We start from the raw sequence: 17,386 nt of genomic DNA, 5'->3' as shown, positions 1-17,386 counted from the left end.
TAAACAATGCAAGTATAAAAAATTTATATAACTAATATTCTTAGTTTTTGCTAGAAATCAGGAAATAATATCGAATATGTTATTCTAGGTCAATATCAAATAAAAACATGGTTTAGCTCACCATATCCTAGTAATTCAGGAAACTTAAAATCATCTTTACTTTATGTTTGCAATAAATGCTTTAAATATTCTACTAATAAATTCCTAATAGCTAACCACGAGGTAATATTTATAAATCTTTATTAATGAGCTAATATATAGATAATATGTTTTTCATTAAAATCACAAGAGAAAATTGTATTCAAAAATGCTTCATTAAAAATTAAAGAACTTGACGGAAAACAACATAAAGTATATTATTTATAAAAAAATATTTAATATAACAAAAGCAGTTGACTTGTCAATGTCTTTCTTTATTCGCAAAACTTTTTCTTGAAAGTAAATCAATATGTTTTGATGTAGAGAATTTCTTATTTTATATCCTTACAAAAACAAATAAAAATACAGAAGAAACAATTGGTTTCTTCTCCAAAGAAAAACTTTCTTGGGATGAATATAATCTTGCATGTATATTAATATTCCCTCCATATCAGCGTCATGGTTATGGAAAAATTTTAATTGCTTTATCATATGAACTCTCAAAAGCAGAAGGAAAATGGGGGTCTCCAGAAAAACCCCTTTCTAGTTTCGGTTTTATTAGTTATTTATCATACTGGACTCAATCAATTGTTACGTTTTTATTAGAAAATACAAAAGACAAATCACATAGTTTTTCTATCAAAGAAATATGTGAAAAAACAGCAATAAGGTTATGATCATTCTATATAACTACATTATTTTAATCCATTTTTAGACCAAAAGACGTTATATATGCATTAAAAACATTAAATATACTCGAAAATTGGAATTCTTCCCAAAATCAATTTATAATATCGTATGAGAATTTAAAATCATTTGTAAAACAAAAAAATATAAACCTCAAACCTATAATCCCTGATACAGCTACTTTGTATTCATAATAACATGATATATATTTTCTAATATCTAATAACTGCGATATTAAAAATATTAAAAAATATTTTTCTAAGAATTATATAATATTTAAAATTGCAATTAAAAAGTTCATTTATTACCATAAAACACTGTTTTAAATTTATAAACATATTATTGTATTAAAAATAATTCATATTGCAATATATTAAATACAATATTTTTTTTTCAAATTTAAAAAATAAATTATTTGCAAAATTTAATTTTATTTTATAAAAAATACAAATTTAAAACAAATAATATCTATTAAAATAAACAATAATAAATTTTCAAAATTATTTTTTTCTCTATATTAAAAATATAACATCTATAATTTATATTAAATAATATTTTTCACTAGATTTCTAAATTTTTTATAACAAATTTTAACATCAAAATGTTTAAAAATTAAAAAATTAAACATATTTAACTATAAATTCGTAAAAAATAATTATTTCATGTCATTCTACTTAAAAATATTTTTTTTCTATATAAACTAAAAATTTTAATTCGGTTTCTACAATATAAATTTTTTACAAATAAAATTTAAAGTATATTATTTTTCTCAATAAACTTTGTAATGTTTATTACTACTTTGAATTGTTTAATAAAAACAAAATACTATCATAAATAATACTTAATCAGAAAATCCAAAGTTGAATTAACATAAAATTATTACAAAAAAAAACAATATATTTAAATATTAATAAATAACTTAATCTTTTTTTTATAAAAATTATAATTCTAATTAATTTTTTACACTTTGATTCAAAAACAAAATATTAAAATAAAAATAATCCTATATAAATTTATATAATATTCCTAATAAAATTTTTATATAAAAATTCATTAAAAAAAAAAAAAAACAGAAAGCAAAAAAAAAACTATAATAAAAAATAAAAACATCTTTTTAAAAAACACATTCAAAAATTTTTATTAAATTTATTATAAAAAAAAAGATAGTAAAAAATAAATTTAATAAAATCGAAATAAAAATCTTATTTAAAATTCTAAAAAAAACAGTATTTTATATTTTATTCTTTATATAATTATATATATATATATTTCAATATAAACTTAAAAAAATACGTTTAAATATAAAATATAATAAAAATTTTCTAAAACAATAAATTTCTATATATTTTTAGAAACCAAATATAAAATAAATAAAACAAAATAATCAGTATCTTACTTTCTAATAAGCAGCCATTAAAAGCTGTAAGTTCATGTGTATTTAACAAATATGATTTCTTCATTTCAAAATTATTACACTTTATTGATATCTTGAAACAACTTTAAAATTAAATAATCAAAAATATAATAAATTATAAAATACATTTGAAATTTATTTTTCCAAAATATAAATATTTAAATCTATTAAAAGATAGAATCTTAATTATATATAATCATTCAAAAATTCATAAATTAATCTAAATTAAAATACTTTAAATATAAAATTATTTACTATAAATACTTAATCATTTTTTCACTTATTTAATACAAAAACACATTTAATTTTTTTAATTCAATTTCATAAAATCTACGACTAATATTTCAAATTTCATTATTATGACAGATTTTTATAATGAAGAATATAAAAGTATCAAATAAACTACATAAAATCTATTTTAAAGAGAAATATTGAAAGAAAATACTTTACATGGATTCTTTATCTTCAAAATTATCTCAAATTCAGTCACATTCATATACAGATATAAAAATCAAAGAATTATTCAAAATTATATCTCAAACAAAATTTAAAAATAATGAATTATCAAGACAGAAATTTCAAATTGATAATATATCCAATATAATTTCTATAAATGCTAAAATTATTAAAGAATTCGAAAAAATAATAATTGTAAAAAATATTTTTTAATCATACATAATTATATGTTATTAATCTTTTTAGGAATTTAAGACATTTAGAAACGATATTTCAAGAATACAGAACTCATTGAATGAAATAGAAAAAGATGTCAATACTATTAACTCAAAGTCAATACGTTTACTAGAGCAAATAACCACTATATATGATAAAAAAGTAATAGTTAATACGAAGCAAAATTTACTAGAATCACTTAATCACCATTTTATTGTAAAAGAAAATGATATAATATTATTAACATCTATTTTAAAACCTATAGATGAAAACTTTTTTCAAGTTTTCTTCAAAATTAAACAAATTTACATAGATTGTCAAAAATTACTAATAGAAGAACATAAAAAACTTGGGTAAAACATATTATGCTATAAAAATATTATATAACAGCAAAATAGTATTGAAATTCTGGAAAAAATAAGTAAATGTTTAGATATGGCATTTGAAAAATTATACTATGTTATACAACAAGAACTCAAATCAACACAATATGAATCCTATGAAATAAAAGATATTGTGAAAAAGGCACTATATATATTATTTGAAAAGCACGATTTATTTAAGTAAATTATTAAATGTTAATATATTTTCTATTAAATAACTATAGCAAATGTCTAGAGACTATATCCGAGAAAAGACAAATTCTTTTATCAAATAATTTCCAAAGAGCTTTAGTACTTGGGAATCCTTTAATATCTATATATCCAATTGAAATGGTAGCGTATGATCCTTTACGGTATATTAGTGATATGTTAGCCTGGATTCATCAAGCTATTGCAGATGAAAAAGAATTCTTTGAAAATTTATTTAAAATTTATATAAATTCAGAACCGATTAAAATTATAGATGAAAATTTTCTCAATTTTTGTTCTTTAAAATATGAAAATATTAATAAAATTATTTTTGAAATGGTAAACAATAATATTCTTAACATATATAGAATTTTTGAGGTATTTTTTAAAATACATAATATAAATCTATATTAAAAATAATAGACAAAAGTTGAATCAATAGTTTTTAAAGTCGAAAACACTACAATTTATAAAATTGCAAATTTAATACAATTTTACAAATCTACATTACAGAAAATTTTACAAGATAATTCCTATTTATTAAAAATCCTTGATACGTAAGAATCGAAGTATAATAATTGTTAGTTTTTTACATATATTTAGCACCAAAAAAAATATTATAAACATATTTTCACAAAATATACAAGAAAAAATATATTTTATAAAAAATAGTAACTTATCAGCAGATGTTCAACTAAATCCACCGTCTTTTTTAATAGATGCTGTTTCAGAGTTTAAAATAATCAGTGAATCCTTTAAAACTACTTATGGTTCTTCAGAATCTCTTGAAAATGAATTTGAAATTATTTTAGAAATTGCGCTAAATCCATATTGCGAATTATGCCATGATATTTCCAATAAGTTAAGTGAACCACACAAATCAATATTTCTAATAAATTGCTGGAAAATATGTGAGGTATGTATATACATTACATATTAAATATATTTTACATTAAATATTTAATTTAGGAAAATATTTCACATTTCAATTTTATGAACTCTAAATTACAAAAATTTAAAAATGATATTAATAATCTTTTAGAAATTTTGGAATTAAATCAACTTGACTACTTTTTAAATTCATCCGGACTAAATAACATAATTAATATTATAGAATCAAAAGAAAAAAATGTATTTTTATATTTTTATATATTATTACTAAATTAATATTATCTAGTGTTTACAAGAATCACTTAATACGACATTAATTCAGGTATCTAAAAACTTTAATTTTTTTTTACCTTTTGCAATTACAAATGCACTTGATAGAATAAAATATTTAAAAATATTAGATACTTTAGAAATAACAAATAAAGCAGCTAACATATTCGTAAAAAAAATATCAGATTTAATAGAAATACTTCCTCAAATTACAAATGATTATCAAATTTACTTTCATTGGACACCAAAAGAAATAAAATTGTTACTAGGATTATAATATTACGTTTAATATCTTAGGGACTGGTTTTATATAATTAAAAACTAAGTTTAAAATAATAAAATCTATTTTATAAATCCAACATTTTTTTTTAATTCAACTCTAACTTTATTATTTTATAATTTCTAATAATATAAAAATTATTATAAATCTGTAACATCGTAAAACTTATTTAGATAATTGTATAAAATTATTTTCAAACAAATAAAATTACAATTTTTTTCAAAACAATTTTAAAATATAATGAATATTATAAACAAAAATATAAATGTAATTTTAAAAAATTGTATTTCAATACAAGGTCCAGAAACATATAATAAAATTTATAAAAACATAAATTTATTAAAGAATTTCTTAAGAATTCCTACATTATAAAATTAATCATATTTTCAAATATTAATAAATATCAATATAAAAACTGCGGATTTTATAATCCATAAATATATTATTAAAAGAATTAAACTTCAAGAATATTAAATATTATTGAATGAATAATATTATTTAAATTAATATTTCTAAATATCTAAAAAAATATTTTAATAAGAATTAAAAACTCAAACCCCAATTACAATCTAAAGCAAAATACAACTGCAAAAATAATGTTATATAGGTATTATCATATATTAAAAGATATAAGCTTTATAAAACTAAATCAAAATATTATAGCATTTAAATTCAAAATATAAAATTCATTCAAGGGAAAAATAACCTATCATAAAGAATGAAAAGCATCATATATTAATTGATAAATCACTTTTTTAATATTAAAAATAATCCCATAGGTTTAGCTAAATAACTAAATTCGAATTCTCATGAATATATATTTTGAACTTTAACCAACATAAAACTTAATAGACATGTGCAAAAAATAGTCTAAAATTAACCAAACACTATTTGTTGAGAAGATTAAATGCAGTATCAAGTAGATAAATCAAAAATAAAAAACTGCTATACAAATAAATATACCAGTAATATCCTACAAATATAAATAACTCATAGTGTTTGATTAAACTATGCTGATAATTATAAGTCCAAAAAGATGTCAATGTCAATTCGAACTTTACAATTAAACTAAACCATTATTGGAATAATCAATCTCTAGTTATATTATCATTCGACAATACAGTATGACCATTTACACGATCAGAATACCGTCTACCATGAGATCGAGCTCTATTTCCACCTCGACCTCTTAAAGGATGCTGACGAATATAACTCTGCTCGTTATTCAACTGACTGTTAGCATTTCCATTGCTCTGAGGAGCAACAGAACGCTGCTTAGGCCGAGGTCTATTATTAACAGGTTCATCAAGAGCACTTGGAGAAACATAAAGACGTTTATCAATTATGGATGGTATAGGTTGTATTTCAGTTGCAAGCTCTTGCTCAATTTTATATAAATTAAATCTATTAACAATAATAAACTAAAATGTTATATATTTCTATAACTTACCTATCTTCCCAATTTATAAGATTAATAGCCAGGCCAAGATGGCCAAATCGGCCAGATCTACCTATACGATGAAGATAGGTTTCAGAATTTTTCGGAAAATCAAAATTAATTACAACATTAACTGCTTGAATATCAATACCGCGTGTCAAAAGATCTAAAACAATAAGAACAAAGTACTCTGCTAAATTATATACCAGAACAAACAAGATTGCGACAAACACCATTCCGAAAATCATGAAATACTCTGTTTCGATGATTCTGTAGCATTTTCGCATGGGAATAAAAGCAAGAATAACCAAGTTCTGTAATCTTTTTTGCCAAAAGCTCAACCCTATTAGTAGAATTACAGAAAATTATCGATTGATTAATTTGAAGCTATATTGAATAAGACAAAAAAATAAAAAAAAAGATATTACCTTTGAAAAAAGTGTATTCAAACAATGAACTTTCTGCTTTTCTTCTACAAAAGCATAATACTGAGTAACTCCTCGCAAAGTAAGCTCATCCATAAGATTTATCTCATAAGGTTTAGAAAGATGTTTATCCTATGAAAAAATAAAAACTCGAATAATACTTAAAACGCAAAATACCATAAAACTTTTTACAACAAGAGGGAATGTAGCGCTATAAAGCATAATCTGACGATCTTTTGGAAAATATGCAAGTAATTGTTCTATTACAGGAGTAAACTCAAGACTTAGAAGCTTATCTGCTTCATCCATTATAAAAGTAAAACATTCACTAAATTCTGCAACACCTTTCCCAGCAAGATCCAAAATCCTACCAGGAGTACCAACAATTACATGCACAGGATCATGAAGCCGAATTATATCTTGCTACATTTAAAAAATCAACATTGCAATAAAATAAAAAAGCAAAAACCTGAAGAGAAGTGCCGCCTGTTGTAACCATAACATTAATGCCCATATGTTTCCCAAGAGTTTTACAGACATGAGATGTTTGCAAAGCAAGCTCGCGTGTTGGGACAAGTATTAATGCTTGTGTTTTAGGTTTCTTTGAATTCAACTTCTCAAGAGCTGGGATAATAAAAGCAGCTGTTTTCCCAGTACCTAGATACAAATTAAAAAACTTTAATATAAAAAAATACATTACCATTTTTAGCTCGTGCAAGGATATCTCGTCCAGTTAACGCAATAGGAATAGATTCCTCTTGTATAGGAGAGGGACGCTCAAAACCGGCCTCAAAAATACCCATTAACAATTCCCGTTTCAAATACTAATTTGTTAGCTAAGTTTACAAACAAACGTATTCTTACAAAATCCTCAAATTCATTTCCCTTTGTTTTTGTCACATCCTTTAGTAAAAATATAAGTATTCATTAAAACGTCCATAAATTAGAACAAAATACCTCAGTTTGCGGCCGTGTATCTTTTGTTGATAAATTAAGTGTCTTTTTCCAATCATCATAAGTTCTATTTGTACACAAGATTACTATAATACAAAACAAATCCAAATCAACTACTTAGAAGAATCTAGCACAACGGAATCAGGACCCCTTAAAGAACTCATCACAGAAATAAATATCCTATATTCTCAATAGAAAACTTATAATTCTATGATCTCAAACTTTTTGTTAAGACGTATTTCCTTAATATTGCCTAGTAAAATAAATCAACAAAAATATTTATACGAAGAAATAGAAAACCTTAATAAGTCTCTTCAAAAGAAAAGAATCCAAAATTAATATTTAACTCAATGCCAAATTTTAAAATATTTCTTTCGTTGTTTGAACAATCCTTGATTTATTTTACGGGTGCCCCGTAAAATTCTTTACAAAAAAGTAAATTATAAATGAAATATTTCATCAAAAATTTAACACAGAAAATATTACAAAGACATCTAATATAATTATTTAGTATTCAAATACAAAGCATATATATATATATTAATTTTATATGTTTTAACATTTAAATAAACCTAAACTTTTATAATTTAAATATAATTTAAAATTCATAAAACATACATTAATAAATTTTAAAAAAAATTGTAATTTAAATAAAAAATTATTTTTTCTTTAAGAAAAAGAATTTCTAAAACCAAAATTATCATAAAAAAATCTATTTCAAACTTTTTTTATCATATAAATAACAAAAAATTTGATCACTGTTTTTATATAATTGAAACTTTTATATTTCAATATTTAAAATAAAAAAACAATATTTACCATTAACTATTTCTAAAAACAATAAAATTATGATCAAAACATAACCTTTTAAAATAAAATAATGCATCAATAATTACTTATAAAAATAACAATAAAAATGATATATATAAAACCATAAATCTGATAACATGCATATCTTAAAATTTATAACCATAAAATATAATAACTTTACTAATACTCTATTATAACTACTATGAATTAAATATTATTCAGAGTTAATTTTTAAAAACGTAACAAAATTATTTTTCTTCTATAAAAATAATCTCCATATAATTTTATCTCTAAATATCTAAAAAACATTTTAACTACTAATTACCATTATATAAAATAAATACAATGAAATTATAACTCCTATATCTGTTTATATTAAAACAACATTAATTTTCCTTATAAAACCCAAATTACAAACATGTTACTCTTCACTCAAATGTTAATATAGCTTGATTCCTTTCAGGATCTTTCATTCTATCTTCAGATTAATTCAACTATTATCATTGAAACAGTACTTACTTAATTATTTTTATATCTGGCCCAAATCTTATACTTCCCATATCTTGAGGAGTAATTAAGATAAATTGTGTTGTGCTTGCATCACGTGCAGCATCTATCTAAAAAAAAATTATATGAAAAAAATTGAAAAAAAATAATTTACCATCATACTTATACTTATTCTACGATTAACAGCATCCATGAATACATCGCTATTAATTAATTAACATTATAAAACATTAAAAAATTAAATATTTACAATTCATCTAAACAACGAATAGGACTACCCATTGCTTCCCATATTGATAAAAGTAAACAAACCGTTGAAAAAGACTTCTCTCCACCAGACAAACCTTTAATAGTATTATTCTTAAGGATATTTTTTTCATTTATAACACGATCAGTATAAACCTAATGAAGTAAGAAAATAAAATTTTAATCAAATATTTACAATAGGTTCAAGAGTCCCTGCTTTATGATCTATTTTTAATTTCCCATTAAATGCTCTCATAGACAAAAAATGATGAAACAACATTTTTGTACGCAGTGAAATCATACTTCTATAGTATTTCCATCTCAAACGTCTTTCTTTTAAAGTATTTTGCAAATCCTATTATATATTAGAAAAACAACATAAAATTAAATAAAAATACATCATGTAAAACTTCAAGATCTTTAACTTCCATAAAAATACTCTGAAAATCTTTCTGTAACTTTTCAAACTCCTGAGCAATATCTTCTACAGTAGAACCTAAGCGCTGCTGAGCATCATCAAGCCTTTTAACCATTTGTTTAATAAGATTATCTAAATAACGTGCGTCATGATTAACTTCAACTCTCTTACTAATTTGAGAAGCTTGTTTAATGAATAAATTTACAACTTTTTCTTGTTGAATTTTATTTTCAGTAATCTCAGCAATTTTTACCAAATATTCATCAGCTTTTTTTTTATAATGCTCAGAATCGGCCTTTTTTTGAATCCTTTCATCTATAAGATCGTCTAGTACTTTCCTTAACTTCTCAATTGACTCTTCACTCTTCAATATTTTTTTTTTTTTTAGAGCTAATTCCTCTTCAAATAAAATGTTCATTTTATTCAATTTATTTTTAGCATCCAAAATATCATTATGTTGTCCTTGATAATTTTTTATTAATTCTTTTGCATCTTTAATATTCTCTTCAAGAACTTCAATTTTTCCCATATCCTTCTTCTCATTAAATTGCTCATTTATATCATCTAATTCATCTAATTTTTCATTTATCTGACACTTCAAATTCTTTTTTTGATTCTCCAATTTTTCTTTTTCAAACTCCATTTTTTTTAAAGAAACTATATGCGATTCTTGAACTTCTAAAAGAGATTTATACTCTAATTCAGCATTACTAATTAACTTATGTATTGACGACATCTGATTATCTATATTTTCTGAAAGACGGAGTGCCTTTCTCCAACCATCCAAGGGTATACTACTGGAAGAACCTTGTTTACCTCCAATTTTGAATCCATCTCGCCCATTTTTATGCAACGAATAACATGCAGTAACATTATTTGGTCTATTATACATAATTTCATCAGCTATATGTCTATCTTTAATCAGAATAGTTGACTCTATTTGATGATGAATTATAAGTTGGCGCTTAATAAACTCATCCTTAATGTTTAAAATTTTAAGTATAGTATCAAATTCATTATCAGGTTCTCCTTTAGAGTAATCAAACAAATCATCACTCCCTATAATAATACTTGAAAAACAATTACATTTCTGCATAATGTTCCTCAATATTTTCTCATCTTTGGTATTATTCACCAAAAAAGCATTAAGTGTTGTTCCAAAAAACGTTTCAAGAACAAACGACCATTCAGGTTTTAACACGTCAATAAATTTCCCAAAAGGTCCAATAGGGACTGAAGAAAAACGTGTCTCTTGTTCTATTGCTTGCACTAATATTGGCATTCGAGGATGAAACGCAGCTAAGCGATTTTTTTTTGCTTGTTGAAAAGAGATTAATTGATCATACAAAACTTTAACAGTTTTATCTTGTGTTATAATAAAATCTTTAGTTTTCAAAAATTTACTATTTTCGAACTCAATATCTTTTTGAAGTTGTTCTATTAACATATCTATTTCATAATTATTTGATTTTAATGATGAAATTTCTAAATTTAATTCTTCTTTTCTTACTTTAAGCCTTTCTTGAGAACTACCATCAATACTAAAATACTTTTTTTCATCAAAAATCCTCTGTAAACAAGATTTTATTTCTTCATTAGCTATATTTATTTGAGCTAAAAGTTCACGTTCTTGTATCATCAATTCCTTAATTTCTTCATTATTTGAATCCAATTTATGTTTTATCTCTAAAAGCTGCTGATTAAAAAGTGATATTTCATTATCTTTTATAGAATCAAGATTTCTTTGAGTATCTGTAATCTTAATTTGCAAATCAGAAAGATTGGATTCTAATTTATGATATTCTTCCTGAGCACAAATCATCTTTTTTTTTTGAATTTCTAAAAAACTATTAATATCATCAAGTTTCTAAATCATCAGTCCTTTTCCTAAATATTCAAGTACTATACTTTTTCTTGTTCTTCAACTTGAGCCCATGCCATTTCATCTTTAAGTTTATCCAACTGTTCATACATTTCACGAATTCTAAAAGTCTCTTGAAAACGAGCACGCGCATCATCCACAGATTGCTTTAAAAGATTTAAACCTTCTTTTTTTGTTTTAATAACATTTGCTGTAGTTTCGATTGTTTCATTAATTAAATTATAATCATTATTTAACTGAATTAATTGAACGCTTTTCATAAAGAACTAAAACAATTAAAAATAATAAGAAAAAAAAAACATACTTTATATTTTTCTTCAGCAGTAGAATTACCAAGAAATTGACGAGCAGTATCTTGAGTAAGAACAGTCATAGGATTGTCAACCTGCAAGCCCATATGATCATTAATCGCATCTAATTCTTCTCTTTTCGTAGATATCACACGATTATCAGAAGACCTGATTTTATATCCGCCACCAGATTCTCTAGTAAATCTTCGTTCTATAATAATAGTATCTCCATAAATATCATGCATATATGCATCATCCCCAGTATTCTTAAGTATAATTGTTACAGAAGACGAGCTAAATATTATCAAAAACATAAAAACAGTTACAAAATATACTTTGCGCCTTCTCGAATCAAATTTTTAATATTAGAGCCACGATTAGTAATAGTAGCTTTTCCTCCTAAACATACAGTAATTGCAGTAAGTATAGCACTTTTTCCGCTTCCATTACGGCCTACAAGAAAATTTATATTAGGACATACATCGACTTTTAAGTACTTGTGACACTTTATTAATTAACAATTATAGACGCATTATAAAACATTCCTAACCATAAAATTAACAAGCTCAATAGACCTTATAATTCCAGCTTGAGCACATGACTAATAGAATAAAGATTCATCTTTAAACAATATAAAGCCTACCAAAGATCTTCTGTTTTGTACAGACAAATCAACATCCCGAATATCCGGTTCAGCATCAAAGGACTCGTATTCATCATTTACAGACAATCTGTCTGATATATCTTCATATATATCATTTTTATCTAGTGTATGACCATTTAAAAAAAGTTCATTTGATTTATACTTCTATATTTCATCAATTTCATAAAACTCAAACAAAATAGAATACATTAAATACTTTTCCATGAGAAATACCAGAAGCTTTTTCATCAAAAAGTTCTTGATATTCAATTTTCCTTTTAACCATAAATATTTTTAAATTGTTTTTTATCAAACAAAATACAAACGTTCCAAATCAAAAAAATCAAAAAATAATCCAATTCCATCTATTTATATTTTTTATTATTGTACTCTTCCAATTTCTCAAAAATACATCCAAATTCACCCAAAAATAAAGAATGAAGATTTATTTTATATAAAAACAATTTTCCTTATTTCTATATTTAAACTTGTTTCTTTAGTCTATATAATATAACAAACTAAATACACCATAAAATAAGTTATATTAAAAAAATAACTAAGAACATTTACTTGAAATAGTTTCTAAAGCAAGTATATATTGTGTTTGATATAAATATAACTTATATTCATTTTCATCAACAAGCACTATTAAGATATAAATTTTATCATTTTTTCTTTCTATATAAATCAAATATTATAGAATAATTTTATTCATAAATGAAGTTTTTTTCTAGTAAACTTTTCATCTAAAGAAAATTAAACGATCAAGATAAAAAGATAATATTTATAAACTCTTACAAAGATATAAAATAATTTTTCATAATTCCTTTTAAAACTAATCTATGATGTAGACAAAAAAATATTAATTAAAAACAGAAATAAATGAATTTAGAATTTAAAAAATAATTAATAAATGATAAAAAAGGAAAAAAAAAAAAAAATGCTAGAAAATGAATTTGAAGATAAAAACTCAAGTGATACGTCTTTGGAAATTGATACAGATATAGACAAAAGTCATCTCTTTAGTAATCAGAAAAATTCCATAGAAGGCAAAAAACATAAAAAAAACTTTCTTACTCAAAAAGAATTAGAAGATTTAAAAAAAAATGAGAATCTATTTAAATCAAATTACTTCAAATTGCAAATAAACGAATTGCTACATGAAGTAACGCTAGATTTTAGCAATATAAAAGACGTACAAAATCATATATCTGAAATTACAAATATAATAGAAAATATACCAGACAAAGAAGAAAATGATGTAAATATATTTTTTATAATACTTATATGTTAATTAAGTTTAGATAAATTTTATTATAAAAGAAATGGAAGAGCTTAATATTTGTATACCATTTCCTGAACCAAAGCCTTCTAAAGATTCAAAATATAAATTTTCATATTATAAACCGATAAGCATTAATGTTATAGGAAGTTTTTCCTTAAAAACATCAGTCAAAGAGGAAGAACTTAATATCGATTTAGCTGTTGAAATGCCCGAGGTATTATTTTTATATAATTCCAACTCATATTTACTTAAAAAAGAAAATATTTCAAAAAAAAGACTACATGAATTATCGTTACTTTTATAAACGTTCTTACTATTTAGCATCTCTTGCAGCAGGCATAAAAAAATCTCATCAGTTTAAAGGAAAACAGTCTTTTCAGATTTTAAATGGAGATGGATTAAAACCAATAATAGTAGTATCATATATAGAAGGTTTTTAAGAATTTTTTTTAAAAATATTCTTCTAAAATTATCAGATAATAAAACTCTTGGTTATAAAAAAAAATGGAATATTTTTATTATACCATCACTTTCTCAAAATGTATTTCAATCACATAAACTTTTTCAAAACAAATCTTGCATTACCTTTTCAAACTGTCCAACTCCTAATTATAACTTTTCTATTTTGTCAGATTCTACAATTCATCAACATCATATGATACAACATTCTTATTTGCAATCCTGTCCAGCATTTAAAGATGCATCTATCCTAGGTAAAGTGTGGTTAAAAAGAAGAGGATTCACTTCTCGGAAAATAGGTTTTGGAAGTTTTGAATGGAATATGATTATTATATATACTTTACAACAAAGAGAAAACCAGCTTTTTCAAGAATATAGCTCTTATCATCTTTTCAAAATGGTACTGAATTTTTTAACAACACAAAATCTATTAGAAAGCCCTGTGTATATGAATCCTCAAAAATATACCATTGATTTATCAAAAAAAAAACCATACTTTTTTACATTTAATGGTATAAATATTTTAGAAAAATTATCATATTTCGATTTTAAACTAGTATTAAGACAAAAAATACATAATCATATATTGATTGTTATTAGATACAACTATATGCATCAATTACATTAAAATCACTGAATGATTCTACTGAAGATTACTTCAAATCGGTCTTTCTTGAAAAAGTAGATATTATTCCTCTTCAATTTGATTGTTATTATAGGTAATATTCAGTACTTACCAGTAATATAAAAATTAATAATATAAGTATTCCTATTCCAAAAAATTGGGCTGAATTATCAAAAGATTATTTATACCAAGTTTCATTAAAACAAAAATCTTTTACACTAAAACTTATAAACACTATTAAAGAAGCACTTGGAGATAGAGTATTTCAAGTTGTCTCACTAATAGATTTAGAAAATATAATATGGGATCTAAACTTAGAGCCTCCTTTGAATCCTATATCAAATGAGATTTACATAGGAATTCTTATCAACCAAGAAAATTCTCAAAGAATTGTAGAGCGTGGTCCATCTCCAGAACATGTTGATGCAATCAAAAAATTTAAACAATTTTGGGGAGAAAAATCAGAACTTCGAAGATTTAAAGATGGAAATATTTTAGAAAGTGTAATATGGGATGTTAAAAATAGACTTTGGCTTATCAAAGATATTATAGAATTTGCTATCAACCATCATATTGAAAACAATTTATCTAAAAAATGTCATTTTTTTGGCGCAGAATATGATAAATATATTGATTCACCAAAAGCAAATTGGCCTATAGAATTTTCACAAATCAAAACAGCATTTGATTCACTAGTAAAACAAATAAAAAGTATTGAAAATTTCCCACTTCAGATATCTTCTGTAATGCCTTGCAGTGAATTCTTAAGATACACAACTTCTAATTTTCCTTTCTTTTTGGAGACAAATAGTTTCGAAAAATGCTACATGGAACCATGTGATATTATTATTAAGTTCGAAAGTTCAGGGAAATGGCCAGACGATCTTAAAGCTATCCAAAAAACTAAACTAGCTTTTTTAATTAAATTATCAGAAGAATTATCTCAAAAAAACAACATAACTTCAAGAATTGGGTTAGAAAATATTGATGCAGAATGTTTAAATTCAGGATTTCTAGACATTAAATATAAAAACTTTATATTTCGCTTAAGAATTCATCATGATAGAGAAAAAACTCTTTTGCAAAAAGATTTAAAAAATACAACATCTTCTCCATACCGACGTGATATATTAAAAAAAGGATTAAAACTATATGATGAAACATATGTATGGAAACCAACTCATACTTTAATTTTTCAGGATCTATGTCATAAATTTAAAGCATTGTCACTTTCTATTCGCTTGACAAAAAAATGGTTTCATTTTCATTTATTATCATTTCATGTCCCAGAAATATTAATAGAGCTTATCGTTGCTGAAGTATTTATCAATTCAGCGCCCTGGACTCCACCAGCTACTGCAAATATAGGATTTCTTAGATGTTTATATATGCTTGCATCATGGGATTGGAGATCAAATCCATTAATAATCAATCTTTCAGGAAACATGTCTTCTGAAACTTATAAACTAATACAAAACGAGTTCTCAACTTTTAGAAAACAAGACCCTGGAATTAATTCCGGTGCTATGTATATTGCATGTGGTTATGAAGATAACTATTATACATGGATTTGGAATAAACCTAGTCGTGCTATTTCCGGAAGAATTACTATACTAGCAAAAAAATCTTTAGATATTCTTAAACTAATGAACAAAAAAAAAATCTATGTTAGAAATATTATCATCTTTTAAATTATAATCTAACTTTTAAAAGAAAGCTTTTTTACCTTCTTTAAAAGATTTCGATTTTATTATTTATCTTAACAAAACCTCAGAAATTACAACATCAAAAATATTTGAACAAAGTATAAAGCATTTTTTTCTAAAATAATTTAATAATTATGATAGCCATATTTCCTGAACCAGATATAATTGATATGTTTGTAGAACAACTTGAGGTTTAATATCCTTTTTTATTACAGAATTATTAATATTTACTAGAATACTTATAATGATTCTTTTATTTTTTTTTATAATAAACTAGAAAAATCAGTAATTACAGGAGTTATTAATCCTCATATCATTTCAGAAAAATCTTGGAGAATAAATCTAGAATTTTCATCTATGCCAATACAAAGTAAAAAAACAAAAAATCAAGTATTTTTTTTTCTAATAAATTTAAAACTAACTTTTTTCAAGAATATGATATGTGCGAATATTCTATCTATGCTTGGAGAAATAGAAAGACTTGGAGGCAATCTTATAAAAAAAATCGATATAAAAAATCTTGACTATATAAATAATATTGAATAATTTATGTATAACTTAAAAAATCTAAAGTAATTTGTATTGTATAAAATTAAAGTTATTTATTTTTCCTTATTCATAACGTATTTAAATAAAAAATATATTTAATCCTAAAAATAAATATTCTAAAGTGTCACAGATATAATTCTTTATAAACGAAGTATTATAATTTATATTTAGCTTAAAAAACAGAATATATATATCATAATTTTATTTAATAAATACTATTTTATA

The 17,386-nt window shown here is 23.2% G+C and overlaps 5 protein-coding genes across 5 annotated transcripts; 3 read left to right on the top strand and 2 right to left on the bottom strand.

Moving 5' to 3' along the window:
• Positions 1 to 6: 6 nt before the first annotated feature.
• Positions 7 to 1,019, top strand: T551_01601 (uncharacterized protein; the record flags this gene model as incomplete). Its single annotated transcript, XM_018373864.1, has 5 exons — positions 7 to 12; positions 55 to 222; positions 262 to 351; positions 393 to 808; positions 854 to 1,019. 5 exons carry the CDS (start codon positions 7 to 9, stop codon positions 1,017 to 1,019), a joined length of 846 nt encoding a protein of 281 aa, XP_018230039.1.
• A 1,670-nt stretch (positions 1,020 to 2,689) lies between these two features.
• T551_01600 (Golgi transport complex subunit COG6) lies at positions 2,690 to 4,921 on the top strand (the record flags this gene model as incomplete). The annotated part of the gene is made up of 8 exons (XM_018373863.1): positions 2,690 to 2,890; positions 2,942 to 3,264; positions 3,310 to 3,474; positions 3,519 to 3,861; positions 3,907 to 4,040; positions 4,087 to 4,399; positions 4,453 to 4,614; positions 4,661 to 4,921. The coding sequence occupies 8 exons, from the start codon at positions 2,690 to 2,692 to the stop codon at positions 4,919 to 4,921; spliced, it is 1,902 nt and encodes a 633-aa protein (XP_018230038.1).
• A 1,091-nt stretch (positions 4,922 to 6,012) lies between these two features.
• On the bottom strand, positions 6,013 to 7,905 carry T551_01599 (ATP-dependent RNA helicase dhh1; the record flags this gene model as incomplete). Its single annotated transcript, XM_018373862.1, has 10 exons — positions 6,013 to 6,328; positions 6,375 to 6,528; positions 6,569 to 6,749; positions 6,791 to 6,919; positions 6,965 to 7,210; positions 7,257 to 7,444; positions 7,488 to 7,611; positions 7,652 to 7,690; positions 7,745 to 7,808; positions 7,859 to 7,905. 10 exons carry the CDS (start codon positions 7,903 to 7,905, stop codon positions 6,013 to 6,015), a joined length of 1,488 nt encoding a protein of 495 aa, XP_018230037.1.
• A 1,074-nt stretch (positions 7,906 to 8,979) lies between these two features.
• On the bottom strand, positions 8,980 to 12,823 carry T551_01598 (DNA repair protein SMC6; the record flags this gene model as incomplete). Its single annotated transcript, XM_018373861.1, has 12 exons — positions 8,980 to 9,025; positions 9,071 to 9,168; positions 9,213 to 9,261; positions 9,309 to 9,460; positions 9,501 to 9,659; positions 9,703 to 11,589; positions 11,631 to 11,870; positions 11,909 to 12,188; positions 12,230 to 12,399; positions 12,445 to 12,495; positions 12,538 to 12,702; positions 12,746 to 12,823. The coding sequence occupies 12 exons, from the start codon at positions 12,821 to 12,823 to the stop codon at positions 8,980 to 8,982; spliced, it is 3,375 nt and encodes a 1,124-aa protein (XP_018230036.1).
• Positions 12,824 to 13,477: 654 nt separating this feature from the next.
• On the top strand, positions 13,478 to 17,158 carry T551_01597 (rRNA-processing protein UTP22; the record flags this gene model as incomplete). Its single annotated transcript, XM_018373860.1, has 10 exons — positions 13,478 to 13,798; positions 13,842 to 14,036; positions 14,080 to 14,254; positions 14,299 to 14,837; positions 14,882 to 15,000; positions 15,046 to 16,573; positions 16,620 to 16,710; positions 16,754 to 16,803; positions 16,847 to 17,002; positions 17,045 to 17,158. The coding sequence occupies 10 exons, from the start codon at positions 13,478 to 13,480 to the stop codon at positions 17,156 to 17,158; spliced, it is 3,288 nt and encodes a 1,095-aa protein (XP_018230035.1).
• Between the last annotated feature and the right edge of the window lie 228 nt (positions 17,159 to 17,386).

This window comes from Pneumocystis jirovecii (genome assembly GCF_001477535.1).
Source record: "Pneumocystis jirovecii RU7 chromosome Unknown supercont1.6, whole genome shotgun sequence".
Lineage (NCBI taxonomy): Eukaryota > Fungi > Ascomycota > Pneumocystomycetes > Pneumocystales > Pneumocystaceae > Pneumocystis > Pneumocystis jirovecii.
Note: the sequence above shows the minus strand (reverse complement) of the source record. Positions and strands in the feature narration are given on the sequence as shown.